The sequence below is a fragment of the Lissotriton helveticus genome, chromosome 11, assembly GCF_964261635.1.
Source record: "Lissotriton helveticus chromosome 11, aLisHel1.1, whole genome shotgun sequence".
Taxonomy (NCBI): Eukaryota; Metazoa; Chordata; class Amphibia; order Caudata; family Salamandridae; genus Lissotriton; species Lissotriton helveticus.
Genome location: NC_136072.1, coordinates 367,334,962 through 367,362,190, shown reverse-complemented (window position 1 = coordinate 367,362,190; position 27,229 = coordinate 367,334,962). Strand labels below are relative to the sequence as shown.

General features: G+C 47.4%; 1 protein-coding gene across 1 annotated transcript; it reads left to right on the top strand.

Moving 5' to 3' along the window:
- Positions 1 to 4,662: 4,662 nt before the first annotated feature.
- Positions 4,663 to 26,677, top strand: AMOTL2 (angiomotin like 2). Its single transcript, XM_078665799.1, has 10 exons — positions 4,663 to 4,832; positions 8,582 to 9,383; positions 11,996 to 12,242; positions 15,353 to 15,497; positions 15,826 to 15,918; positions 18,385 to 18,680; positions 19,326 to 19,618; positions 19,993 to 20,204; positions 20,581 to 20,742; positions 24,098 to 26,677. The coding sequence occupies exons 2-10, from the start codon at positions 8,689 to 8,691 to the stop codon at positions 24,163 to 24,165; spliced, it is 2,211 nt and encodes a 736-aa protein (XP_078521925.1). The 5' UTR covers positions 4,663 to 4,832; positions 8,582 to 8,688; the 3' UTR covers positions 24,166 to 26,677.
- The last annotated feature ends 552 nt before the right edge of the window (positions 26,678 to 27,229 follow it).

Here is a 27,229-nt window from a genome sequence, read left to right as displayed (position 1 = left end):
AGGAGGCCTCCCGAGGGACGACCCCTACCAGTCTCTAATTGTACAGCCGGTATATGGTAGGATGAATATCCTGCTTTGTGAGAGGGCTCCCTACACCAGGTTTCCTGGAACAAGCATATGGAGTATTCCTCTACAAGAGCGTTCCAGTCGGGCAGGGCCAATTTCCTTTCTAGACCGGCCACATTCCAACTGAGAACCCTAACAAGTGGATTCGCCACAACCGAAATGCTACCGGGCTCAACAGGGCCCACCATGTCTGTGTTACCCAGGGGAGGACAGGCAATGGTAGGTTCAATTTGGACCATCGCAACCCCAGCTTCCCATATATCGCCTGGGGCGACCTGCTCCCCTTGAGTAGGCAGTAGGTCGTTTTGTAATACAGATCTAGAGCTTCTGGTATTAGATGTTCTATCCACTCTATTAATTCTACCCCTACTAGTTTCCCGGTGATCAAGAGTTTGTCACCATCCCCACCCTCGGTCTTGCCAACCACCCGTGGAATTAAAAATTGGGCCAGTAGTATAGTTATGGTACTGTGGCGGTGGAGCCGATGTAACAATCCCAGGCCACAAACAACTTGGGGGACAATTTTGCTCGTTAAACAGACAAGTCGAAACACTGGTGGGACGTGGGTAGAAAAAAGTGAGGTCAACAATGCCAATTCCTCCTTTACTTGTACACCAACCCTGTCTTGTTAGCCATCCTACCACCCTTGGGTCTTGAAAATTTACCACAATACAGTCCTCCCCCAGGCTTTTGGTAGTTGAGCCTATCCAATCTATTCGCCTTACCCCCAATATAAGACCATCAACTTCCCCTGGTAGAGGCCGATTCACCCTTAACCAGTGCATGGCTTTGTTTTTAAGCATCTGGAAGGTTTCTCTCTGTCCTGGTAGGAGTTGTGGGACATTTATTAGGACTGCTACAAAGGGGAAGGAGTCTGGGGTGAGGTTCATTGGGGGTTTCTTGTGAGGTGGCTTTATCGGGGGTGGTACGGACGTTCTGGGGACAGTAAGAGCAGGGCATGGTGTAGATTTATTTGCTAAAAATAGATTACCAGTAGGTAGGGCAGATGTTAATGCAATACCCTTTCTAGTACCCACAGCACCCCCTGCTACTACAGTGACCGAAGGGTTTAAACTAGGCGGTGGTTGTTGCGCCGCAGTCTGAGCAGGGGCTACAATAATGGGAGGGTTTAAGATAAGTCCCAATGGTGCTAAATTGGGGGGATTAAGAGGTCTCTTCACTGCCACACTATCATTCTTTGTTGGTAATGGAGAGTTGGATTGTTGTCTTTGTCCCTTAACTTGAGGTACAGCTTGGGTAGTGTTCTGACACTTGCTACTTACATCCAGCCTAGCCTGAGCTTTTATCAATGCCTTTGTAGAAAAGAAATTATCTAATGTTACCTGCTCGAAATGGTCTAAGCGGTCAGAAAGCTTGCTAATACGTTCCTCTAATGGGAGCAATATTGACCGTAACAACCTTTCTAAGTCAGGGAACAGGCTGCTTAGGGATGTTGGTTTATCAGCCGTTACCAACCCAGTGGCTGGAGGAATGATAGAACTAAGATTTGGACTATCTAGTGTCTCAACAACCCCCTCTTGCATGGTTTCCCTACCACGGCTGACTTCAGTGGCAACCTTACAGGGATACATACTTTTATTAACTTTCCTAAGTTTGTGTGGTGGCTTAGCTGGGAAACATTTTCTGGATACATTATTCTTTTTTCTTTTAGAACCTGATTTAGGATGGATCAATGGAACCTGAGCACATAAATCAGCTGTACAAGATATAGACTCAGTATGACTCACACAAGAAGGAATCAAATTGCCCACAATACCCTGGTTCTCCTTATTAGTAATAACATCATGAACTAAGTCGGATACACCAGGCAGGTTTAGTGATGACAGGGGTGTTACTAATGCAGGATAGGTTTGTGCAGAGCGCTTATCCATAGGATTTTTAAGAAGTTCGATAGAAAGTCTCCGCTCTGCACGCCTCTCAGCAAGCGATATTTCTTTGTCAATCAACTGAAGTGGACGGTTAAAGAATTTATCCAAGGGACCGATAACTGTTAGCTCAGCATCGCCCGGTGGTGTCATCAGGGCGGTGCTACTTGAGAGTTCCGGCATTCCTTAAGGTTATCAGCCCTTAACAACACTTACTGGTGAGCACATATATAGCACAACAAGGTACTAAGGAATATAAGATCCGTTAGGTATCAAAATCAGGGGGGGTGGCCCAGCCCGGCCTCCGTCGGCCCCGGACGGCCACAGACGGTCCCGCCCTTGTCCCGGGCTTCTCCCGCTGCGCTCCCGCGAAGCGGTAGCACTAGTCTCCTTTAAACAAACAATACAGCAGTCTCATTGGGTGATAGGCGGGTGGGCGTGGCTAGCGGGGAGAGCAGCCCAGGTGAGATTGGTTGGGCGCGCAGGGACTCCTGGGCACTGGAGTCCCTGTCTTGTACTCGCAGCCCCGCCGACACAATCACCGCCCCGCACTCCTCACCAACAGTTTCCCAGTAGCCAGCAGCGTCACGAACCAGAAAGTGCTGCGACGAGGCGCTAGGGTTTTTCCTCCCAGCAGGAAGACGTAGAAAATCAGCAGGGTGACCAAGGGCCAGGTAAGACCTCACGAACAGTTTCCAAAAAGTGTCCCGGTGCGCCGTAGGCAGAGTCCGCTTTACACTCTGTTGGCGGGGGGCGTGGCCAGCGGGGAGAGCAGCCCAGGTGAGACTGGTTGGGCGCGCAGGGACTCCTGGGCACTGGAGTCCCTGTCTTGTACTCGCAGCCCCGCCGACACAATCACCTCCCCGCACTCCTCACCAACAGTTTCCCAGTAGCCAGCAGCGTCACGAACCAGAAAGCGCTGCGGGACCCGCGAAGCGGGTCCGGCGAGGCGCTAGGGTTTTTCCTCCCAGCAGGAAGACGCAGAAAATCAGCAGGGTGACCAAGGGCCAGGTAAGACCTCACGAACAGTTTCCAAAAAGTGTCCCTGCCGCTTTGTGCATGCACATGCAAAGCATGCCTTTTTAACCTTGCGGCGGGTGCTGCTTCAAGCAATGTTAAATATACAGGATGTGACCGCCAGGGTGGCGGTCACATCCTAATTCCAATGGAGGGACCGCCACTGCCCCTGCGGACGGTCCCTCCACCTCGGGGGTGGCAGACGGACGCAGGTCCGTCCGCCATCATAATAGGTCCCTTAATCGGAGAAATTTCAATGGTTTTGTACGAGTGAAATGTCCAGCTAACTATAACAACTCTAAAACCTACGTTTTTTTCAGTGAACTTTTAAGGTTTTTTAAATGCTAATTCCCAACTATATCAGGCCTGAAACCTATGGTTTTTTTCAGTGAATAGATATATATATAATTTTTATTTATGTTGCTTACTGGGACGGAGGGCATTTGAGCGCTTTTCATGAGCACCGGACGGATAATGTAACACAAGGTCAGGTTCATGTTTTTGAAGACACTGGGAGATTAAGTGATTGCTCAGAACTACAGTGTGTTGATTTATGCTGGAACTGGAACCTGGCCCCCGACCCGCCTCCCCGCACTTCCAAGGTATGCACCGTTTCCCCCACTGCCAAGGTATGCAGCTCTGGCCATGTGTCCACATCTCCTTCCCTAGATCGGTGAGTTTATGGCAGAGCTAGTTCAGACAAAGCAAGAGGTAAGAGGGTTGACAGAAGAGGAGAGGGAGACAGAGAGGGTTAAGCGAGGGAAATGAAGTAAGATCCAGAGAAAAGGCATAGAGACCCAGATGGGTACAAGACAATCGACCCGATTCCCGCGGGAGACTCCCGATGTGTAAAGCAAAATGAATGTGCTTTATTATAACTGTCTCCCTCCTTAAGTCTCTGCTTCTATAGAAGTCAATTGGGACAATAGATTTACCTTATTTTTACCTCCAAATCTCCCACTTTCTCGTTCTAAAATGCTGGCATGTATGCAGATAGATGTAAAGGGAGTGGGGAGGCTGAGAGGGAGGTGAAGTAAGAGAAAGACAGAAGGAGTGATAAAGAGCATGAGAGAAAGAAACTAGCGATGGAGTAAGAATGTTTGGAGATCTGATGCCTCTGAAAATGATGGAGCTCGAAATCACTTTTAGATGCTGTCAAGAGAAAGGATGCGTTTTGATACCGCGAGAACGTTGCTTACGCAGAGTGCGTGTGCGAGCTCCATGGACCTTCGAGGCGCACAACCAGGCGCCATGAAGCCCTTCTCTCCGCCTCGTTACAGTGAAAGGGGTTGTCCCATTGTTAACACTCGACAATTCATTGAGATCGGTGCTTTACAAAATATACCCGTTTTCTAACAGATCGCTGTTGAAACCTGTTCGTGTTGTTTTAAAATTTGCAGAGGTTGCCCCGGGGGACTCTGAGCTATGCAAATAATAAAATAAAAAACACAAATACAGTGAACTTGATGTTAGCATTCTCTGGGTGAATGCCACACGGGTCTCCATAAGGCTGCTACTGGCTCCTCCTGTTGGCCCGCCAGCGGCACTGCACCGAGCTGGGGGAGGGGCCGGCTGGGCGGGAGCAAGGAAGGTTATTTGTGGTTCGGCTTTGATGCCAAGGGGAGCCTGAACCGCTCGCATTCCTGGCATAGCTCAGCCCTTGAACAAGCCTTCCTGCCTCTGCGGGGAGCTCAGAGCTGTGTCAGGCGGCGGAGAGGCAGGACCTCAGCAGCAGGCACTGCAGCCCAGAGCACCCCACAGGAACAAGCCCCGGGGACACACGGCAGCGGGGCAGTCTGCACCACAGCCAGGAAGGAATCCAGAAACACCCTGCCTGTCCTCCGCGCATTCTGCTATGGTTTGGTAAGCATACATTACATACCGCTCTGTTGTATTGCTCGCGCGCCGGGAATTATGTACATAGAATATAGAGACTGCGGCAACTCCTGTAGGGTACGATGTTATGTATTACTACTCTGTCATGAGTGAAGACAGTATTCTTTGGTTGGCCTAAGAGGTTCCATGTTCGTGTCTTATTTTTATCGTGTAATGTTGTGTTTTCTGTGCTGTGCACGCTCCTCTTGCATACATCCTTTTATCTGAATTACCTCAAGGCGCTTAACCAGGGCGCTGGAGGAAACTGAGGCCAAATGCTTTGTTTTTAGATTGATTTAAGGGGGACATCCAGCCGCTGTTATTTCACTCATGCACCAACGCGTCAACCGGTGTGCACTCCAAGTGCCACCTTGCTAGTAGCGTAGCCAATGTGTTATGGGCCCTAGCGCAAGAAGGGAAATATGCCTCGTGGCCGCGTTGTGAATGATAAAACACAGCACACAAAAAAACATTTGTTTTGTCTCATCCGCCGCACTGTTTGCCTAATTATTATGTGTTTGTCTATATCTTTTTTGCTTCCTCGATCTTGCTTTGTAATGCAACCTTTATTTCCTGTGTATATGTAAAGCGCTCTGATACCCACGGGTCAAGCTAGCGCTATATAAAACTTTTAAAATAAAAAATAAATAAAGGGTTCAGAGGGCCTTTCAGGCTTCAGGGACCGGTGCCACTGCACCTGCTGCACCAATACAAGCTACGTCCCTGCACTTTACAGCAATGAACAGCAGCATCAGAATTTGTGTTTTTTGGTTTAAATAACGCTTATTTCATTCAACATATAAAATAAATAAAATACAAAATAAAAAACATAGTTTCAGCGTGCTGCTGCATATAACGAGGGTGTAAAAACATTACTCAGCCATGTGTTGACTGGAGACATAACATAGCAAATCGTGTACACCCCCAGCCACGTGTTGAAAAAAGGTATACATGTATCAGTTAAGCCGGACCACGTCGCTCTGTGAACCTCAAATGCCTCAGGTGTGCATATGTTGGCGTCGGAGGGTGTACACGTGTGGGGCTCTTCTTGTTTTGGGGGTGCCTGGTGGCAGTATGGGACGAGAGGAAACCTCTTTGGTTATTTTGTTTTTCAAGCTAAAATGATTCTTTTCGTAATTTAACCACATAGTATTTATTATGTGTTGATGTTTGCTTTGAATAAATCAGAGACATATGGACACGTAGCTACAATGAGATTTCATGTCGATACCTGTGTATGTTTACATGCAACGTAGGTATGACTTACGTAGGGTAAATATGGTTAGAAGGAAAAGGAAAACGTTGAGTATAGCGCTTTGAAATGAAGGCAGAAATCTACCTGCCACGTTCCCAACGCACCCCGTGCGCAGCCCATCTAGTGTGCAAGGCTGGGAAGGAGACATGGCGGCCTCTGCGTGGATTTATCTCACGGCTGCTTGTGTTGTTCAATGTTCACCTGGGTGGATGTTGCTCACCTCTTCGGCCCGCCTCGCATACTTTCCCTCTTAGACACACTTCAAGAGAGACAGGTTTGCCTGCGTCATGTGCTTGTCAGGTCCCTTCATCAGAGACGCTGCAACACTCCCGGAGAGAGCTGAAAAATGTTCCACGGCGGGAGTGTTGTATGGGGGTGGCAGGGCTGTCCGGAAGTAGAGGTGTTTGGCGTGAGGAGATTTCCAGAATGTCAATGCGAATGAAAGGCCTGTGGGGCTTGGGAAGCACAGTCACATGGCAGGCAAATTGGGGAGTTCTCCACTCGCCGGTGCCTCTGAAAGGCCGGTAGAACCAGTCACATGCCAGGCAGTCTGAGTTTTTTAGGCAGGTTAGTGCCCCTGACGTTTGAGTGGCTCTACCCAGCCCCACTGCATTCATCCGTCCTTTCAAAGACAACGTCCCTTGTACAGGCCCCCGTACCCCCGTCCCAGGCTGCTTCTGGCGGGCCTGTGTACAGGTGCAGCTTCTACGTACCCAGGCCGGGCACGGTCGGGCCTCTCCCTTATGTGCAATGCTCTGCGTGGCCTGCAGATTATCCAGGCCTTGTTCCCCATTCAGCCGGAATGCTAACTGCCTGAATGCCTCTGGGATGATGTCAGGCCCGAGGTATTCACAGCACAAAGGAGCTGGCCCGGCGAAGAGAGACCGAAAACCAACAGCTATTTGATGTGAACACAGAAGAAGGCCGTGTGTTTGTGTGCGAGAAAGAGTGCCAGGTAAACACTGAGCCAGGGTGTGAACATATCTGACGTGTTAATGGCACATACATCTGATGTTCGGCGAAGTGCAATGTTTGTGAGTTTGATAATCACAAAAAATCTCGATATTTATTTGTAAAAAGAAAACCTGCCAAAAGAGAAAACAAATCTTCAGGGCAGTGGACTGCGGTCGGTTTTGTCCCCCCACAGCTTAATAGTTCTTTATACATATGCTATTCCCATAAGAAGATCTGCGTTAGAACTTTATGAGGCATTGCCTTTCTGTGTGTTAGGGAACCAGGAGGGCCTCTTCTAAATCTGTACAGTGATGTTTCTGTACCATACCTATCTATCTATATGTTTATATGTTAACAGAAGCCGTGGTTATCCTGGTGGACACATACAAGCCTATAATGAGACCTTTCCCTAGTGTTATGGGTACTCCTCTCTGTAGAGAGAGGCCTACATTGTCAATGGGCACGAGGAGGTCCCTACGTTTGTATACCTTTTCTGAGGAGGACCCCCTTTGTGCTCAGGGGTGAGTGGAAAGTAACGCCTACAAACCTGTATGCGAAGTCTGGGGAATCCTAAATGTAAAGAAGTGTTTTGAATATTTCATAGGAACATTTTGAGTGAAAACGTATGTGGGTAGACGGTGTACTGAGGGGTCGCCAAATATATGAGCGGAAGGGTGTTAAGGTGCTTAGAAGAACCTGCTTCTTGTAGGATAGGCAAGCATATTTTGTCTCTAGAGGATTAGGAAGCCCAAGGTAGAGCGGCTCATATACCTTCTCTCTTAAATAGACAACGTGTGAGTTGGCCTTCTGTATGAGAACATCTATGGTATACAAGATTGCGCCACTTGTAGCACTGTGATAAGCACCCCTTTGAATTCGAACACTGAATTGACCTGTTATTAAAAAAAAACCTAGAGGGGCATCTATGTTTATGATGGCCCAGCTGTGGGCCATATAGCATTCTCTGGTGACATGTTCATGCACATGCTATTGCTTTGTTCTGGGAAGCACAAATGACAGTCGATCCGAGGAAGAGATTTGATTGGTCAGGTATAATAATGAGAAAGAGAGTTCGAACTGGCAGCTGCATCATCAACCAATGGTCAATGCGCAAGCAGGTTCGGCACTGCGTCACAACATTACGGGGCATGGCAATACTAGATTGTTAATTGAATGTATCCTAACACTTATCTTTGTTCATAGACAGTACAGAAGGCCCTTGCTGAAATACCTGTGTGCATGCTGTGTGGTAGGCTTGCTGGGTCTAGTGCGCCTTGAGTAGTAGTAATCTGCCTAGATATCGCGTACAGAGCTCTAAGCCCCACTGTTTTCACAAGAGGCCTATCATAGGAAGATTCGTTCATATTTGAAGCATTTGCTGTTAAAAGGTATGGTTTTGACTGAATCTGTATCAGTAATGCTGTTCAGAATTGGAGTAAGCGCAGTCCTAGTTAAACTCGAGGTTGGTTATTAGTGGTGAGTTTTTCCATGCTCTGTGTGTGACGTTTGTCTTTGTTTTCTTCCCCAGGTCTCCGAAAGGTGTTTTTGGTCTTTGGAGCCTCTGGATTTAATTTTTTAAGGGATATTTTTCAAGATTTTTCTTTTCCCCACTTCGCCGGTCCAGCACTTTGATCCATGATGAGGACAGCGGAGGATTCGTCGAGCACCGTCCTTCACCGGCTCATCCAGGAGCAGCTGAGGTATGGCAACCTGACGGAGAACCGCACGCTGCTGGCCATACAGCAGCAGGCCCTGCGAGGTGGCGGGAATCCTGGGAGCCCCCGCCTTAGCCTGGAGAACCTGAACCAGGAGGAGAGCCAGATTGTGCCACAGTCTACGCGCCAGGAGCCCCAGGGGCAGGAGTACCACTGCGACCATTTCTACACAGAGAACCCTATGTACCGGGTGTACCAGTCGCAGCACAAAGGGGAAGAGCTGCCCACTTATGAGGAGGCCAAGGCTCAATCCCAATATTATGCCGCTCAGCGTGGTCCAGCCACCCAACCAGCTGAGAGCTACCAAGAGGAGTCCCTGAGAGAACTGAAGCATGGGCACGTGAGGTCTCTGAGTGAGCGTCTCATGCAGCTATCCCTGGAACGCGCTGGCGCCAAGAGCCAGAGCCTGCTCAGCTCCTCTCACAGCTACCCACAGCTGCCCAGGCATCAGCACCAGCACCACCAGCCTCCAACCTCCAAGGGGCCTTATGCCGAGGTGGGACACAGCGCTCTCCCGGGATATCCAGCATACCAACAGGATCACCATGGGGGGTACCAGCCAGAGCCTACGCCTTACTCCAGAGACGCGCCCTTCTACCATCACCCTGAAGTCAGGTAAGTGAAGTTTTATAGATCATATTTTATGGTTACCATTTAGCATCAATCAATCACATTATCTATGTAGAGGTTTAACCAGTTCCTGAACTTTAATCAGAACAGCGAGAATGTTTCAACTTTTAGTTTATTTTCCATTTGGAAACAAGAAACAAAAAGCTCTTGGAGTGGTCCTCAAGATGTCCCCACAGAGACAGAGGGTGCAAGAGGAGGCAGGCGTAAGGGAATGTTGACGGCTGTGGAACCCAGAGTAGGGCTAGGTATTTAAGTGTAGATATTGCTGGGAGAACGGGCACTAACGTCAATCCAGGCACTGGTGAAACGTTGCCATCCCAGCCCTCCTAGCTTCAGGCAGAGGTTAGGTGTATTTGCACAGGAGCATTATTAAGTGCCAATGCAATACAGTTTCCCAAGAGTAAAAAAACAGGATCCATAAAACCTTCGTTAGGACCTTAATGAAGTATGCACCTCCCAGTGAGACCTGTTAGACAGGTGCCCAAAGTAAATGGTGCTCACAAGCAGTGAGAGTTGGCGTCACACCAGTGGCACCTATTGGGCCTGCCCGTGCCCTCTTGGGCTTGTTTGCTCTTGTGCGAGGATCTATGGCCCTTTGCCTTTCCCATGCCAGTCTAGCAGGCTCCTTTCCACAAGGAATGTGGGAGAGTGAAAGCCTAGGGAGGCGAGACGGGAAAAGTGACTCTGTCGTCACATCCCTTCATACTGAAGCTCTAGATTTCCAGGCCATGCAGTCACACGAGAACAAGAGATCTCTTTGAGGACACCACCCCCTACACGAACGACAGGAAGAGGTGGTGGACTCAGTTCCTTTAACCAAGTGCCTACACTGTGAGGGAAGTGCAGGAAAACACACGGCGCATGCTCAGCAGACCTGCAGGTGAGAGATGGTGCTCACTTTCGCACAGCCCCTAATGTGTGTCAGAGAGGGGTGTAGGGACGCACTTCCCCACACTAACTACAGTCCAGGCGGGAATTACAGGGGCCGGCTCTGCCACAGTCGCTGAAGTCCCTCAGTCCCTTCCAGGGCGGACGTGAGTGACCCTAACTGTCGCACAGTACATAAAGTACTTTTACTCTGTCTCATAGCCCAATAATACTGCAGGTCCGTGCTGGTACTACAGGCACCTAGTCCTTGAGCTGTCTGATTTCTGCCACTGTCCAACTGCTCATTATACTCACTGCTGCAGCTACCCCGTCGGGGGGCGGGGTGCTTGGTGGTTCTCCCTCCCTACCACCTTTAAGGAAGGTGGCCTTTCTCAGTACTCTCCTTTCCTGTTGATGGTACCCATACATATAAAAATCTTCACTTACTTAATCGATGCTGCACCCATCACGTTCCCAACAGTAGTGAAAGTGCTTTGTCCCATTAGCAGGGGTACGTGCACAGCTATAGTTTGGATGAATGAGCCGTGAACTCTCCCCCGGCTTGTAGGACACTGACAGGAAGCGGTAATATTGGACGGGAAATGCCCCGGTTTCCAAGGGAACAAAAGAGAAGGACATATTTATTTATTGTTCGGGGGTCAGCTCATTGCCGAGGAATTCTAGTCTCTCGTTTTAGAACAACGTGCGCAGACAGGCGAAGACTGTAGGAAATGCCTGAGGAGGCTAGCCCCTGGCGGCGGCCGCCATCTTAGATTCCAGGAGTTCCCGACTGTCGCCAGAGCAAGAATGGCCCCAACTTCATTTAGCTACGGACGTCAAAAATAGCCAACTTAAATAGTACACAGTATGTTGCATATCCTAGGAATCCATGTGCGTTAAGATTGGGGCTTTCTGTCCAACCAAAATTAGTATCTTAAGAAAGAGATATGACAACTGTCACAGTAGAACAGTATGCCTGCAACAAAGAGGCTTCTTTGACTGCTGCATGCTTATCTAGGAATACAACTTGATTTGCTGTGTTGGTCGGACATGAATATTCTTACTGATAGGGCTAGTTTTTAATATTAGGTACTGATGGCTGATTATTGGTGGTAGGTAATGGCGTGACAATGGTAATTGGGAGTTCTTAGGCAAATTTATTTCATATTTGACCATTTCACAGTTCCACAACGAGCAAGAACTTCAACAACAGAGCATAATTGTGTTTTTTATGGATTGTTTAGAATATTATAGCCTGTCTACTCCTGTTCTTCTGGGGAGTAAAACGTTTCTGTAATTGGTTATTGGTTGGTTGACTTCATCTTTATGTGCAGTGGCATGGTATTGTTCTCTAAGTCCTGAAAAAGCAAAATTCATAACATTATACCTTGTAAATATTGCTTGGCTTGCACCACTGCAAAAGCTCTTATCTCCTATTGAGCCCAGTTTTTGCTCAGTTTTCATTTCATAAGTATAGAGAGGGTGTTCTCTGCTGATAATTTGCTATTGCCTTGTATTATTTTCTTGTCAGTGGGAAGCCTATTTCTTAATTGGAGGCGCCTCTTTTTTCTTTGAAATATAGTTCCTAACATTTGTAAACTTCTATATTCCCCCAATCAGATTGCGAGATCCATAGCCCATGTGACACGATAGTGCTCGATTGGAGTTGGATGTCTGATTCATGTCAGTACAGATCTTCAAGTGTATCTTTTCTGATGTCTCCCCTGTAGGGTGGTGCAATCCCAAATGCCATATGTGCAACAGCAGCAGCAGTCACCACCGCCACCAGCGCAATCTCCTGCCCTACGCTACAGCCCCCTTTCATCCCTTACGCCGGCTGGCATGGAAGCCCTCGTTACAGCGCAGGCTGCCACCGCCAGCAGTCACATGGCCCAGATGGATGTCCTGCTGAGGGAAAATGAGAAGCTGCGACGAGAGGTGGAGGCCTACAGCAAGAAAGCCGGGCGTATCCAGAAGGTATGGGACTGCAAGGACACAGAGTTTGATCGATTGCTGCTTGACAGGACACTGCATGCGTAGTAAACTGAAGCTTTCAGAACAGGGGTGTCCAATTCTGGTTCACATTTACCAGTCATCCCATAGTTTTTGGATGTCCACTTGATATACATTTATGTTACGTGAGACATATTAAAATTAATTACATTCTGTCATTTGGATCTGGTACCTTCAAGGTAGCAGTTCAATTAATCTAAATTGTAATCATCTAAGGCTCCTAGAGGTCAGGGTTGAGATCCACTGGCGAAGCCGTGTGACCAGTTCAAAGACTAGAATAGCAGAGGGTGGTGCAGGTCAAGAATGAATTTCAGTGGCGGAGATGTGTGGGGTACTATTACACGAATACCAGAGACCTCCCTAGGTCAGAAAAAAAGTCTCTTCTCATGCCTTTGGTTGGGAACCTTTTAAAGTAAGGCAAGAGGCTTCAGCAGGCAAGGCTTTTGGGCCATTGAGAGCGCTGTCCTTGCTTGCAGGAATGTACTGTTGTAACAGTGTCGTTCATTGCATTCAGTCAGACTAATTGTCTCTGACGTGAGGGCGACGTTCTCAAGCGCTCCCTTCTCGAGGAATTTGTATCTAAATTTTATAGAAGACTGAATGAAGAAACACAACAAAGCCATAGATGGAGCAGCAGGTGGCGGGGATAACTGGCCTGCTCTTGTATATTGTCCCCCGGGACATAGCCACATACACACAGCACCCCCTGCACGTGCTAAAACAGCTGCCAGTCACCGAGGCATGCTGTAGCACAATGACAGAGCCAGCACATGTGGGCCTGTGTGGACAGAGACTCTTTCACCAGCACCCCAGCAGTTGGTCCCATTCCCAACCGCCTACTGAAGAACCATTGTGTGCAAGATTGACTTATTTATTTATTTATTTATTTATTTTCGTAATTTTTATAGCGCAACAAATACCCTGGGGTGTCTCGGCGCTGTGGAGCTACTGGGGTCAGTGATCCTATTACTGGTTAAATAACCACGTTTTTAGGAGCCTGCGGAAGCTCATCAGGTTAGGGGCAGATTTGATGGACTGTGGCAAAAGATTCCAGAGCTTTGGGGTGGCCACCAAGAAACGTCTATCTCCCCAGGTGGCGGTTCTTGTACGTGGCACAGTGAGAAGGTTGGTATTGGCCGATCTTAATTGCCGTCTAGGAATATATGGCTGAAAGGCTTCCGTCAGGAACCTGGGTCCTATGTTGTGTACTGCCTTATATGCAATACAGGGTGCCTTGAATTTGATGCGGCTCTCAACTCTCAGCCAGTGGAGTTGACGAATGCCAAGAGTGGTAGAATTGCGGCGAGGAATGCTCAGGAGAATCCTGGCTGCCGCATTCTGAATGGATTGCAGCTTTGTTATGACTCGCTTCTGGGTGTGGAGAAGGAGAGCGTTTCCGTAATCCATTTTGGAGAAGACTAAGGTAGAAACCAAAGTCTTCCCAGCTGAGGGAGGGAGATAAGGCAGCAGCTTCTTTATCTTTTTCAGGATAAAGAATGAAGACGACACAACCTTGTTTGTATGCAGGTCGAAGACCATCTTGCTGTCAAAAATGACTCCCAGGTTTCTGGCTTTTTCCACTGGGACAGGTGGGTGGCCGAGCTTTTCCGGCCACCAGTTAGTCGACCATTCTGGAGAGAGTTTTCCAAAGGTCATAACCTCGGTCTTGCCCGAGTTGAGTCTAAGACAGTTAGAGGCCATCCAGGTGCTGACCTCAAGCATAGCTTTCTGAAAGTTGGCTGCCACTGTGCAGCCGTCCTTGTGAATGCCCAGGACCAGCTGGGTATCATCTGCATAAGATGTTAACCGTATTCCATATTCCTTTATTACCCTCGCTAAGTCCGCTACATAGATGTTAAATAACATGGGACTTAGCGAGGAACCTTGTGGGACTCCACAAGGAAGTGCAGAGATGGGTGAATAGAAATCTCCCAGCCTTACAGTCTGGGTACGGTCTGCCAGGAAAGATGAAATGAGATCCTTGGCCGGACCGTTTATGCCCAGAGCTGTGACACGGTCGACTAAGGTGGCATGGTCGACCGTGTCAAAGGCACGGTCGACCATGCCACGGTGACGGGGGTCTGAAGGTGCCATGTTTGCTCATCTTTGAGCAGGTGGTCAGTAGGGGAGTCGCTACTGAGGCCAACAGTGGAACAGACTATAGAGGACTAGAGGGGATCTCTACATTAATATATAACGGAAGGCCAGCAGTTAGGATAAAAACAAGAAAACATGGGATGTCAGGGAAGAAGGGACGGGAACGAAAAAAGGCAGGCAAGAGAAAGAAATTAAAGGGGAACAAGAAAAAATACTAAAATTAAGTGGAAAGGGGAAATGAGCAGCAGCAGGAAAAGCAGAAGCAGCGTGAATGGAGTGATGAAGACAGAGGGGCTTGGTGTGTAGGAACTGGAATTGGAAAGAGGAAAAGGGAATCGGGGAAAAGTAATAATACATTCAATGGGTGAAGGAAGGGGAGGATGAAAGGAACAGAGAGAAAGTTATAAGTGGGGGGAAATGTTTCAAAGTAGGGAAGAAAAACAAAGGAACAGACATATAAAGCAGGGCTAAAAGAGGCAGAGGTGAATCGATTAGTCTATAAATTAAACTCCAAATCCGTATTTTTTTTAGGTGGTGGATTTTTTATTACGTCCATTTCTCTGGATTGTTTAGCCACTTTACAACCAGTGCAGGTACCTCAAGGCTGTCACTGTGTGGGGTTTTAACATTTAGCAATGGCCTCACTCTAAAACATTCTTCTTCAGGCCACTGGTTTAATCTCATACCTGAAATCATCTTGTTTTCCGTATACCTTAGAATTAAGTTCTGTGGATTCTTTAACGTTGAGGTCGTTGCCCACAAAGTCCAGCTCATGATGTACAATGTATCTCCTGTGCGTAGATTTTGATTATTCATTTCACGGATTACACAGTAAACCAGCTGTAGTTGTCTCTCACAATGCCAACCCTTGCACATGCCCTCTTGCATGCTAAAGCTTGCGCATGCTCCCTCCACGCAACGCGCGGCTGATCCTCTAGTATGCTGCCATGATGCTGAGCTATACTTTCTTGTCACAGCTGGAAACAGAGATCGAACGCATCTCGGAGGACTATGAGAGTCTGATGAAGGCCTCGAGCAAGCGGGAGATGCTGGAGAAAACCATGCGCGATAAACTGGAGGGAGAGGTGCTGCGGCTGAAGGACCTCAACTTGGAGCTCCGAGGTAGGCACCGTGGTGAGATGGAAGAGTATAAGGGAGAAATGCAGCCAATGGTGGCAGGACAGTGTACAGCAGTAGGCTGGCCTATACGGAGCCTGTAGATGGACACATTCTGCAGACTTTGCTATATAGGTTAGTGTGCTTCTGCGCTGTGAGTGGCTGGATAGTGTCTGATGTGAGTGGCTGGATAGTGTCTGCAGTGCCTATATGTATAAGCATTGAGCTTAGTTGCAAAATGGGTCTGGCTTAGTCCTCTCGCCTGCAGCAACTACCAGTTTTTTTCTGCATTTTGTGATTTCTAACCGTGTTCCCTTATTTTTCTTTTGAACAGATCGTTTGGAGACTGCTAGCAAGCATCTGGCCGTTAAGACCCTGGAACAGCGAGATGACAGTCAAGGGACGGTGGCAAAGCTCCTTGCACAGCGTAAGTTCTCGATGCGGGTCTCCCATGTTTGAGTGGCTCTGTTGGGGCCCAACCAGTAACTGTGGATCTGACCAAAAATGACGTCTCTATAAAACAAACCCCCAATGCCATGTACTCCTCACATGGGGCTTCCCACTGTAGTGCGTCTTCCATCGGGAATTGATACAGGTGGGGGGTGAGGTGCACTGGCAGAGTACGCTGTAAAATGATTTGGTTACGAAAAAAGCAGGGAGTTCTGCAGGCTGGGGCTCAATAACGCCCGCCCCCAGATCTGTGTGGAAGAACTACTGAACTAGGACTAATGGTTGAGGTGTGGTGACTGAGCTATTTACTGGCCCCACTGCTGCAGGGACAACCTAAAGATTTTGGGGCCCCTGGGCCAAACTAATTCTGGGGGCCTTTATGGAACAGCATTCAATTTATGATCCAATTTCAGCTCTCTCACGCACTCTTTGGCCAGGTCACTGGTGCACTGGTCCAAATTCTAAATGTGTTTACATCTAATATTCAGGGACTCTCTGTGTTTTCAATTTTGTAGTGCAACGGTGGCTCACTAATATTACTGCAAATCATCTCTGTGACACCCTCCCATTTCTCACATGGGAGGTCATGTTTTGATGTTATGGAAGTTGCATGAATCCAGAAAAAGCATGTATCTGCAAAATGTCTGTAATAGACTCTCACACTTCACCCACATTAAAATAAATTAAGGTAAAACTTTAATTCAAAACAATATGTTTAAGAATGATTTAAGGTTATCAGGGCAAGACTCTGCAGAACAGAGCTGGCTCTATCAGGGGGCCCCTGAAAGGCTGGGGGCCTGGGCCAGAGACCACTTTACCCATGCATTAAAACTTCCCTGTACAGCTGAAACATTTTCAGCTCAAGATTAAGGGCCATTGGCTGAACCGTGTGTCCGGACTGAAAACGTCATTGAAGTGCGTTGGAAGACCCGTTTGAGTCTAGGATATGAAGTTAGCACAGGCGATAGCGTAGTTATTGGGGGTCACGCTTCTGGAACAAGGAGGTCTACATACCAGTACTGGGGTGCACTGGCAGAGTTGCCTCTGTTTGCCAAAGGTAAGCGTTCCTCAGGACAGACCGAACAGTACTGCAGCTGCTTCCCAGGGCCCTTCAGAAAGGAACAATGCGGCGTCAGGGAGGGGGGCAGGCACAACCCCCTCTGAGGAGGAGCCCTCTCCTACAAATGCCTTTGCCGTCCCCCTGGGAACACTGAGCTGTGCTTTGGCACTCAGGGTCGGCCATTAATCAGCCCCGAGCTCAGCGTGACCTGAATTCCACACATACCAAGGGCTGTTCCCGCCCTTCCCAGAAGCTGACCTCCTCCCTCCTGCTGCCCTCTCCCCCGTGACTGTGGCAGGCCCTGCTCTCGGGCCTCGTGCCCTGTGTGCTCCGGGCTTCCAAGCCTTCTCTTCTGCCCGCACCCCCAGGGTCGGATCCTGATGCCGAAATCAGGGCAGAAAGTCTGGCTTGCCCAGTCCAGACGCAGCACTCGTTCACAAGGGTGGCTGGCAGGATCATTTAGGGTTTGCAACTGGCTGCTGCATCTGAGAAGCATGTAGGACAGCGAGACCGGCTGGGGCGGCCTAGTTACCTCGGCTTTGAATGGCAATATAAAAAGGACTAGAATCTATGGGGATGGGCAAGAGTCAGTTATCTACCCGGCTCTCCCCAATGTTGGTCTCCATCTGTTTTGTCATACAGGCTCACACTTCACAACATTAAAGGACCCCCGTCCCCCCGCGACACTGTAACAAATAAGGGCATTCCATCAGATTAGAACAGGATCTTAAAAAACAGAAAGCTTTGGTGATGGTCACCTTCTGGAGCAATGTAGACCAACGAAAGTTCTCTAAGCGTCTCACACAATTCAACTCAAGTAGTGCTCCCACAAAAAGGCTCAAGATGCTGTGCTTTGTGAGTGCTTGCAGAAAGCTGTCGCAGCTTCTCTGCCATTCTCTTGCACACGCCCCTTTACGTGGTGTCTACCCATGCCGTCATCGATGTCACTGTGGCCTGATATTTCTCCCCTGGTTGCTGCAGACGTCGTTGTCCAAGACATGCCGTGCTGTTAATCCTTGAAGGTTGTTTCCCTGACGTCCTTCGCCTGTAATCAAGTCCCGCTCCACTGCTTTGCCTCTTTCCTGGGGTGGGGCGTGGATCTCTGCCCAGAGAGGGAATGCGGAGACTGAACTGGAGCCAGTCAGTCCAGGATCTGCATCCTGAAACTGATGCCTTCCTCGCACTGTGTTCCCCACCCTATGTCACGTGCCTGCCTCAGTGTTTGTCTTAGGCTGTCTGGTTAATTTTGTGATGCTACGGTTAAAAGGAAAGAAATCCAGGCTCAGACGTCTACCGTGAGAATCTGCTCTTGCATGTGAACTGTGGCCGTTTCACCCCTCAGGTACCAGGCTCAAGGGTATATCTTTTTTTTCTCGTTTTTAGACCATGAAGAACAACAGGAGCGCGAGAAGCTCGAGAGGGAAGTGTCCCTGTTGCGGCGGGCGAGCGAGGACCAACGTCGGCGGGCTGAGCTCCTGGAGCAGGCCTTGAGCAATGCACAGACAAGGGCGGTCAAGATGGAAGACGAGCTGCGAAAGAAACGGGCATACGTGGAGAAGGTGGAGCGGCTGCAGCAAGCCCTGAGCCAGCTGCAGGCTGCATGCGAGAAGCGAGAGCAGCTTGAGACACGTCTGCGCACCCGACTAGAGCAGGAGCTGAAGATCATAAGATCCCAGCAGGTGAGTTGATCTCTCTTGGGGTCTTATGTGGTCAAGATGGCATGGCCAGGAGTTCTGTTCTGGCCCAGGTCTGAGTGTTGACATCATGTGCTGAAAGTCACCATCTTGGCTGGCCAAAGCAACCCTATAATAGTCTTCATTCAGTTTAGTTCTACAACCTATGGGAACACCTCAGCTGAAAGCCTCTAACATTGCAGAAGACATATCTCCTTGTATGGGTTCATCCCTAATAAAGATATATTTCCCGTGGTCTTCTCCTAGGTGAGAAAGGCGTATATTCATCTTCTCTCTGGACACCACTCTGAAAAATTAAACTTCTGTCACAGTTCCCATCCCGAGAGAAGAGCTGTCTTCTTTCGAGGGCATAATCATCAGAAAAGCTTCCCTAAATATAAAAATATATTATATTGCGTATCTTATTTTATTTTTCCTCAATGTGTTTATTTCAAGATGAAAAGGGCCATCTCAGAATTTTGTATATTTTATGCTTTAAGAACACTGTAGAAAGTGTGGATCGTAAGAACTTTTTCAAAAGTTATAAGTGTAATGTGGCTCAATGTACATCTCAATTGGCATTAGTGTAGAAAGGGAAAAAAGAGTTGTGAAATTTACTCTAACCCACACTTTCCTGCTTTGTCCATGAAGAGGCAAACGATGATGCAGAGCGGTGCCAGCCCCGAGCTCAGCCCCTCGTTGCTATCAGCACAGCTGCGTGAGAAGGAGGAGCATATTCTAGCATTGGAGGCGGACATGACCAAGTGGGAACAGAAGTATCTGGAAGAGTGCACCATGAGGCAGTTTGCCATGGATGCTGCTGCCACAGCCGCTGCACAGCGAGACACAACCATAATCAACCACTCGCCACGGAATTCACCCAACAGCAGCTTCAATGAAGACCTTGTGATGGCCAACCACCGGCATCAGGAGATGGAAAACAGGTGTGTATGTGTGTGTGTGTACAGACGCAAACCGTTGCATTAGGTTCCATAAAAAGTCATTAGTCCACCAGATATATGTGAAGTGATACAGCCTCCCCCCTGCCATCAGGCTTTGTCATACTTTTACAGTTGGTCAACGACGAGTACAGATAGGAAACCCTCATTAAAGTTTGACTTATGTTACATAAACAACTGGCACACCAAGAGGTAAAGGTTCCTATTCAGTTGCCATACAAAGTATAAGGGCCCCTCTGTTCACTGGTGAAATGTAAACAATTGTTGCAAAGAAAATCAGATGATTTTGCATGTTAGACCTAGTGTGGTCACTGTGTATGACCAGACTCTAACCCTTGTTATTCCTTTTCGTCTTCCAGGATCAAAACTCTGCATGCTCAGATCCTAGAGAAGGACGCCGTCATCAAAGTCCTTCATCAGCGCACCCGTAAGGAGAATGGTAGGGCACTCCAGAGCCCCCTGCGGCCAGCCAAGTCAGTGCCGTCCATCTTTGCTGCACTAAGTACCCAGAGCTGGCAGGGACCCCAACTCCGTGAGAGGCTTGCCGACACTGCACCCAGAGGGAGCTTAGGTAGGTGGACAGTCTATGGTTGTTTGACTTCACTGTAGATATAGCGCAAATGTAAGGTTACAGATTTGAGGTTCAGTTTATCTGCTCAGATTCTCACCATATTCCTTTCATCACATCGCTGACATCACACAGTTCAATAGAGTCCCACTCAGTTCTCACTCGCATCTGGAATGCCTTACATGCTCAGTGACAGTAATGGAGACATCCATTTAGGTGAATTAGATAGTCCTGTTGGTCTTTCTATCATTGCTCTCTGTGTCACCCTGAATAGTGCATATTGTGCGATTTCTGGCTTAATGTTTGACACATGCAGTAGAGTAGAATGCTAACTAAACGCCTTAGACTTGAAGCTTACTCTTGGCTTTTATTTTGACAGAAAAACTAGTGCCGGTGGAGACAGCAGCAGTTTCGAATGGTCTTCAGACCGGGCATTCTAAACATGGCAGTAAGGATGGAAGCACCCAGACTGAGCGAGCGTCAGAGCAGGCTACCACGGGCCTGGAACACCAACTGAGTGGCATTGCAGCGTCCTCATTAGGTAAGAGCAAACAAAAAGCTAATGTTCCCCCCTCACCGTACTCGAGATCACCTATGCAAAACGCTTTGCTAGTAGTGTTTCAGGAGGGAGTATAGCCAAAGATACATGGGTGTTAGGAGGATGAGCAAAGGGTGTGTATATAATGAACTAAGGCAGAATTACCCACTGTGGGCCACATTCACAGAACTAACTTAAGACAAAATCCTAAACTTACTACCATTTTGGTATTCACAGAAGGCACGTATTCATTTTAGTATTCACAGAAGGCACTTACTAATTTCGGTATTCACAGAAGTTAGGAGTCCTAACTTTAGGATTCCTAAATGCCTTCTGTGAATAATGAAAGTCTTAAAGTTAGGATTTTTCTGAGTTTAAGAGTAGTAAAGTTAGGACTCCTAACTTTAGGACTCCTAAATGCCTTCTGTGAATACCGAAAGTCTTAAAGTTGGGAATTTTCTCAGTTTAGGAGTAGAAAAGTTAGGACTCCTAACTTTAGGACTCCTAAATGCCTTCTGTGAATACCAAAAGTCTTAAAGTTAGGATTTTTCTCAGCTTAGGAGCCCTAAAGTTAGGAGTCCTAACTTTACTACTACTAAACTGAGAAAAATCCTAACTTTAAGACTTTCGGTATTGACAGAAGGCATTTAGGAGTCCTGTGAATACCGAAATGAGTAAGTGCCTTCTGTGAATACCAAAATGAGTAAGTGCCTTCTGTGAATACCAAAATGGTAGTAAGTTTGGATTTTGTCTTAAGTTAGTTCTGTGAATCGGGTCCCCAAACTTTAGGTGACATGGATTCTAACTTTAGCTTTACCACCTGACCATGGACAAATGAACAAATGCATGCCATTGTGCCTCAGATCCCATAGCACATATACTTCAGAAGGGTTGGCTGGCTGGCTATTGAAATTAGGCGCTATGTAAATATTTGGGCACTGCCATTATAGTTTGATCTGCTGTGCAACAGACACAAAGAAAGGAGTCGAATACCAGGCAGATAAAGTTAATAAGTACAGTGAAGTGAGTAGTGGTTAAAGGGTAGTCGGTTATGTTTGTAGAGTATTGATGAGACCACATATTAAACAGTGACAAGTTTAGAACAGAGTACACAGGTAGGACAAGTTAAAAAAAAATCTGTCATGGATAAAAAATAAAAACCTGGGCGTTTTGTCATGAATACAAGGCGAGCTTGAAGGGGGCTTAGAGCTCTCCACTGGACTCCAAAAGGCACCCACAACGCGATTCAAAAGTGAGTGGGCACAAAGACTGAGCTCCCATTTCAGAAGCAGCCAGGTACACGACTTGGAAACATGCCATGTTTTTTGCTGCACTCGTACTGAACTAAACGCACCTTAGTGTCCAATGTTGTCGGAAATTTTGATGAAGAACCACATTTTTCCACTTACTCCATCAGCGGTAAATGCTATAAAAACGATGGCTTAGTCTTGCCCTTTTCGGTTGTCCTGGGCCTTCGCCCACACGTCAGTGGGCCTGGGTGGTGTGATGTTGCGTGCCCCATGAGAGCACCGCTCCGTAAACTCAGTCACCTGTAATTCTTCCCAGCCCCACCCTCCGCCCGCTCCCGCCAAGGCTGATAAAGGCCGAGCCCTGCATAGCTGAGAGCTGAGGTAGACGCCGAGTACTCTCGCTGCGGCCGGTGAGTAATGCCCAGGAATCCGTGCCGCGCGCACCTCGGAACAGCGCGCATGCGCGGGGCTGACGGCCTGCTCCACGCAATGGCAAAGCCCCGAGTGGAAAGGACCACTTCATCGTCTGTAAAGGGGCCGCCCATCGGCTTCAGCTGCTGATTGGCCTCATTCCAGGCAATGACTGCCCATACGACTGAGGCGCAAGGAAATATGGGGGCATGCCATGGTCACACATACCCGCCGTTGAACTGGATTTGCGTCTGGTGGCAGGGTTACAATGTGGCTCCACGTCCTTGGGTCTCCACATTTTCACTCCTCCTGGGCATCCCTTTTACACTTCTTGGTATTCTATGTGTATTGAGAGCAGGGTCTGGCAGTCTGCGACCCCAATGCAGTGAATTTTTAAGTGAAAGCTCAGGACAGGAACCATAGTGTGCTGCTGTGCTGCTGACACGGGGAACACAGAGGACCGTGACAGACCAGCATTTTAGAAATGCTGCTCGAGCTCATTAACGCTTTGCACGAGCCTGCTGTATTTGGGCGCGCAGACCAGTTTCCTATTAGGGACACATTGTAGATTGCAATGCCCCCTTCTCCACATACTGGACAGAGCCTGTGCAGAACGAAAAAAAAACAACAGCCCCACGAAGAGTTACAACCATAAAGATTTACGAGCATATTTGAAGAAACACTTTGGGTTGGATGAAACGGAAAACGGAAGCAGATGTTCTCTGGTATTTGCTCAGAGCAGCCTGCGCTGGTTTTGTGCTTGTGTGGTAGGATGGCTCCAAGCCACAGGCATTTTAAATATTCAATGCTAGTTCCTCGATTCCGCCCACCCTACAATACGCACCCTTTTTTCTCCTAGCCAATGTAATCAAGGTGTTGTGACGTAAATTCAAACTGCGGTAGATAAAACTTTATAATCCATGTATGTGCAACACTGGTGTGCGGGCTCTATCTAGTCACTCGAGTGGGTTATTTGTTCCCTGAATCAGTTCCAAATATTTCCTCACACTACATAGACCTTACTTCAAGAATTCCACGACCATAGATGGAGCTGTGTTGCTAGTAGATCTGCTGCGGGACTGGCTCAGGCCTGGTGCTCATTTTTCCTACTGGCAGCTCCTCATATATGAGCATGACATGCTCTCCTGCAATAATCTACTTCCTTGGTGTACCTGCCGCCCAACCCCCAATGGCTGGTTTAAGAGTGAGTCATGGAAACTCTAAGAATCATTAGCTAGTCTCAGCAACTATCCATTATTGCATTGTTGCATTTTAATACAAATACTCTCTGCTACTTGTCTTCTGCCCCATGGCCAATAACTGTTAAATTCGATAATGAACAGTTTGTGCACAAGCTTAACAGCAGAAGAAAGGATGAGTTCAGTTCCAGAGACTGCATCTTGAGTGTTCTCTGCTTTAGAATGACAGGCTTTTTGGGTTCTCTACTGGAAACAGCCTGGTCTTCTGGGTTCTCTTCAACAGACATTCCCGGTCTTCTGGTTTGGACTGTCCGATGGAGACAGCAGTGTCTTATTCTGTGTCTGCGGCAGAAATCTGCCTCACCCAATCTTTCAGCAGTCTAGTGGTTCATGATGATATTGTCCTTGTGGGTTGTGGCTATGAGTGCTAGTTTATAAGTTACCTTGGCATACAAAAATGAGGCTTGGTTATAATCTTTTCCTTTCCTTATTTTGCAGAGACCTTGGCATCGCTGACCCTCAACCGGACCCTAGATCACTCTGACATGGTGGAGATACTCATCTGAGCATGCAAGGTATTGCGGATTCCGGTTGTGTCATCTTCCACACCGCTGCCACTCTCCCTGCCTGCAGATGTTATGCTGTGAAGACAGGATAGTGAGAAAGCCATGAGCTCACTTGGCTGGCATTGGGTGCAGTTCTCTATAGCAGCAACTCGCCCTCAAGCTAAGAGTATCGAGAGCTAGGAGTCATGGAGACTGATGGTTGAAGACTCGAGAGCGAAAGCCCTGGATTCTCCGGAACAGAGATCAAATGCCGGGGCACAGATTGTTAGATGGATCGCCACAAGGCTAAAAAGGAGGTTGCAATCCAAATTGATTTGGTGCCTGAATGTTGGCTGCATAGCCAGGAGCATATCTTACACGGGACTCAGCAGGACTGGATGATCACCTGCCAAGGTGTTTGTCCTCTCTTCTCTAAGACACCAGGACTCTGGATCACCTTTGGGAAGTGCCAAGGGTCATCAGCAAGAGTGACAAGGAAGGAATAATTTCCAGTTGGTCTATCTTTATTCACCCACTTCCTGGAATGGTGGCCCCAGGTTTGATGAATGTTTCTGAGATACAAACTCTTCACTTGTATTATCTTCATTTCGAAAGAAGTTGATAAAGAAGAGCTCCTGGAAGAGACCATTTTAGATTAAGTTGGGGAAGACTCAAGCCAGTCTTTTATTGGCAATGTTTGCCTGGACAGCCTTGGGTGGCCAACATGGGGAGAGATGATTCAAGAATCTCTACACTGCATGGCCCCCATTGTTGAAGATGGACCAAACAGCTGGATTCGGATATATGAGCATTTTTTGTAAATAGATCACTTATTATCTATTTTTGTAAAACAAACAATCGGAAAGGAAAGACAACTATTTATATAGCCCAGGTGTTTTTATCAGCCCTTTCCATGTCCGTCTGCAGCCTCATTCTTTTTGTTTTCCGCTTCCTCTTTTCTGTCTTTAAGTTCTTCTGATTCTGCAGTCCGCCATTGTGCAACTGCTTTGCAGAGAGGCTTTTAGTAGCTACTGTTGTAGGCGTTCTCATCACCTGTGCCCTACCCTCTTCTACTTCAGGCTCATGAAAGTTACAGATTGAAGGGCCTGTCTTCTCCTTCTATTAAGCAGGATATTTCCAGATGTATAAAAAACGCGTGCCTTGCTGAGCTGTAGATACTTAACAGCATAGTGACAGGTTAGCATGGGCACTACAAGACAAAATCATAAGATACTGCTGAAGGTTGGGGCAGGTCTAGAATACTGAGCATCCTGCAGTGTATGATTATGATGACTTGTTAGACCTGGGGAAATATATCAATGGCAGAGGAAGGGTTCTGCAGGACAGGACTGAAGTATATTGGCTGAGCCGCACAAGACTGTCAATACTGGAGCAGTTAGCAGTTCTGCAGGTCGGGGTTGAGGTGTAATGGCAATAGTGGAAGAAGATTTCAGAACTGGATGAGTTTCCGGGATTGAATTGAGGAGAGCTGTTTGGAAACCTCAATACTGGAATAGTAGAAGAGTCTACAGGTCTGGATTAAGGTGCCTGGGTAGAGTTGTAGAAGTATCTCAGAACTGGGAGGGCAGGTGTTCTTCAGGCCAGAGAAGATATACTTTGTGGTTCCTGTAAGAATATCTCAGAACATGAAGAGCTGTGCAGAGAAGGACTGATGTGCATTGTCAGAGCTGTGTGAGGGTTTTAACATTGGAATAGTAGAGGGTTCTGTAGGTCGGTAGAAGGCACACAGTTAGAGTCATTGAATATCTCTTAGTGAAATAGAGGGTTCTGTAGGGCAGGATTGGGGGATTGAGGAAGCTACGTGTGGGATTTTTTGTACTAAAACAAGAGTTAGGACAAATCTGAATATGTGAGGTCTAATTTCTCGGGCACTGTGCTATTAGCCTATTGGTGGTGCCTAATAAAAAATCAATAGAAGGAAGGCCTACTTGAGACACCTGAAGCGAGTCAAAGCAGTGAACATGGGATTTAGGGCTGTGGAACACCTCTTATCAATGTTGTAAATGTATACCCTTTTCTTCAACACTTTTCATTTTTTGTCTTCTCTCTCCCCACTCTCTCTCTCTCTATCTCTTTTTCTCCCTCTGTCTCTCTCTCTCTCTATAAATATAAATATATATTTCCCATTCCCAGGGGATGCAGTCGCTGGTTGAATGCATTCGCCGAATACCCCGCCATTGTTTACAAGAACGAATTGTTTTAAGTGAAAAACAAGCTATTGTGACAGCGATAAAAAAATCCACAGAAACATAATATATTTTTTACTAATATTGGTATTTCCTTGTGTAAGTGTGTTGTGAATTTTGGTCGCTTGTGAAGCCCTTCGCCAAAGACAGTTTGTGTATTGTTTATTTTTAAGTTATAAGAAGTATTTAAATGTGTAAGCGAGTCTATTTGTATTAATATTCGTGTTGCTATGCTGTCCAAGTATTGAGACTGCTGTGTCATTCCAATTCCACTTGGCATATTGATATTTTAATAATAAAACTGTTAAATATTTAAGAAAAAAGTAGTGAATGTCTTTGCAGTAATTTTTTGTACATTTCCCCGACAGGAGCCTCTTTCAACTTCTCTCAGTGCCCTCTGTAGGAAGCAACACCTGTATTTAGACAATTCTGCAATCTTTGCCGTCTCGCACCTAACTCATATCACACGCCTCTTACCCTTGAACAATTCCACAAATTTCATATCTCACTAGCCTCTTCTGCCCACCCCCGCATCACTAATACATACTATCTTTTGCGGGTCACCTATAGTGAGCAACAAAGCTGATCCAGAAAGTGACTCAGAATAATAACCAGTGGCAGACGTTAATTAAAACACTTCATCCACCACTTCATTCTGCTCACAAACTTTAATGAGTTACACGTATATCGTTCTATGTGACTGCAATAGGTTATTACAGGCCAGGTGTAGATCTTGCCAGGGCCTAATCTAGGCGTCGAGGTGCCCGGTGCCCTGAGTGAATGCTCTCGTTCAGTCAGTCATGGAAAATCCCAAGCCGGGCTTGTGCAACAGCGGGCTAGGGGAGGAAGAATTCCAGAAGTCAGAATTCGTGGGCGAG

What these genes read in the sequence shown, in the direction of transcription:
- AMOTL2 (XM_078665799.1), top strand. Translation starts at nt 8,689, where the DNA reads ATGATGAGGACAGCGGAGGATTCGTCGAGCACCGTCCTTCACCGGCTC. An exon ending in CATCAGGAGATGGAAAACAG is followed by an intron (nt 19,619 to 19,992) that starts GTGTGTATGTGT and finishes TTCGTCTTCCAG; the next exon opens with GATCAAAACTCTGCATGCTC. An exon ending in CATTGCAGCGTCCTCATTAG is followed by an intron (nt 20,743 to 24,097) that starts GTAAGAGCAAAC and finishes CTTATTTTGCAG; the next exon opens with AGACCTTGGCATCGCTGACC.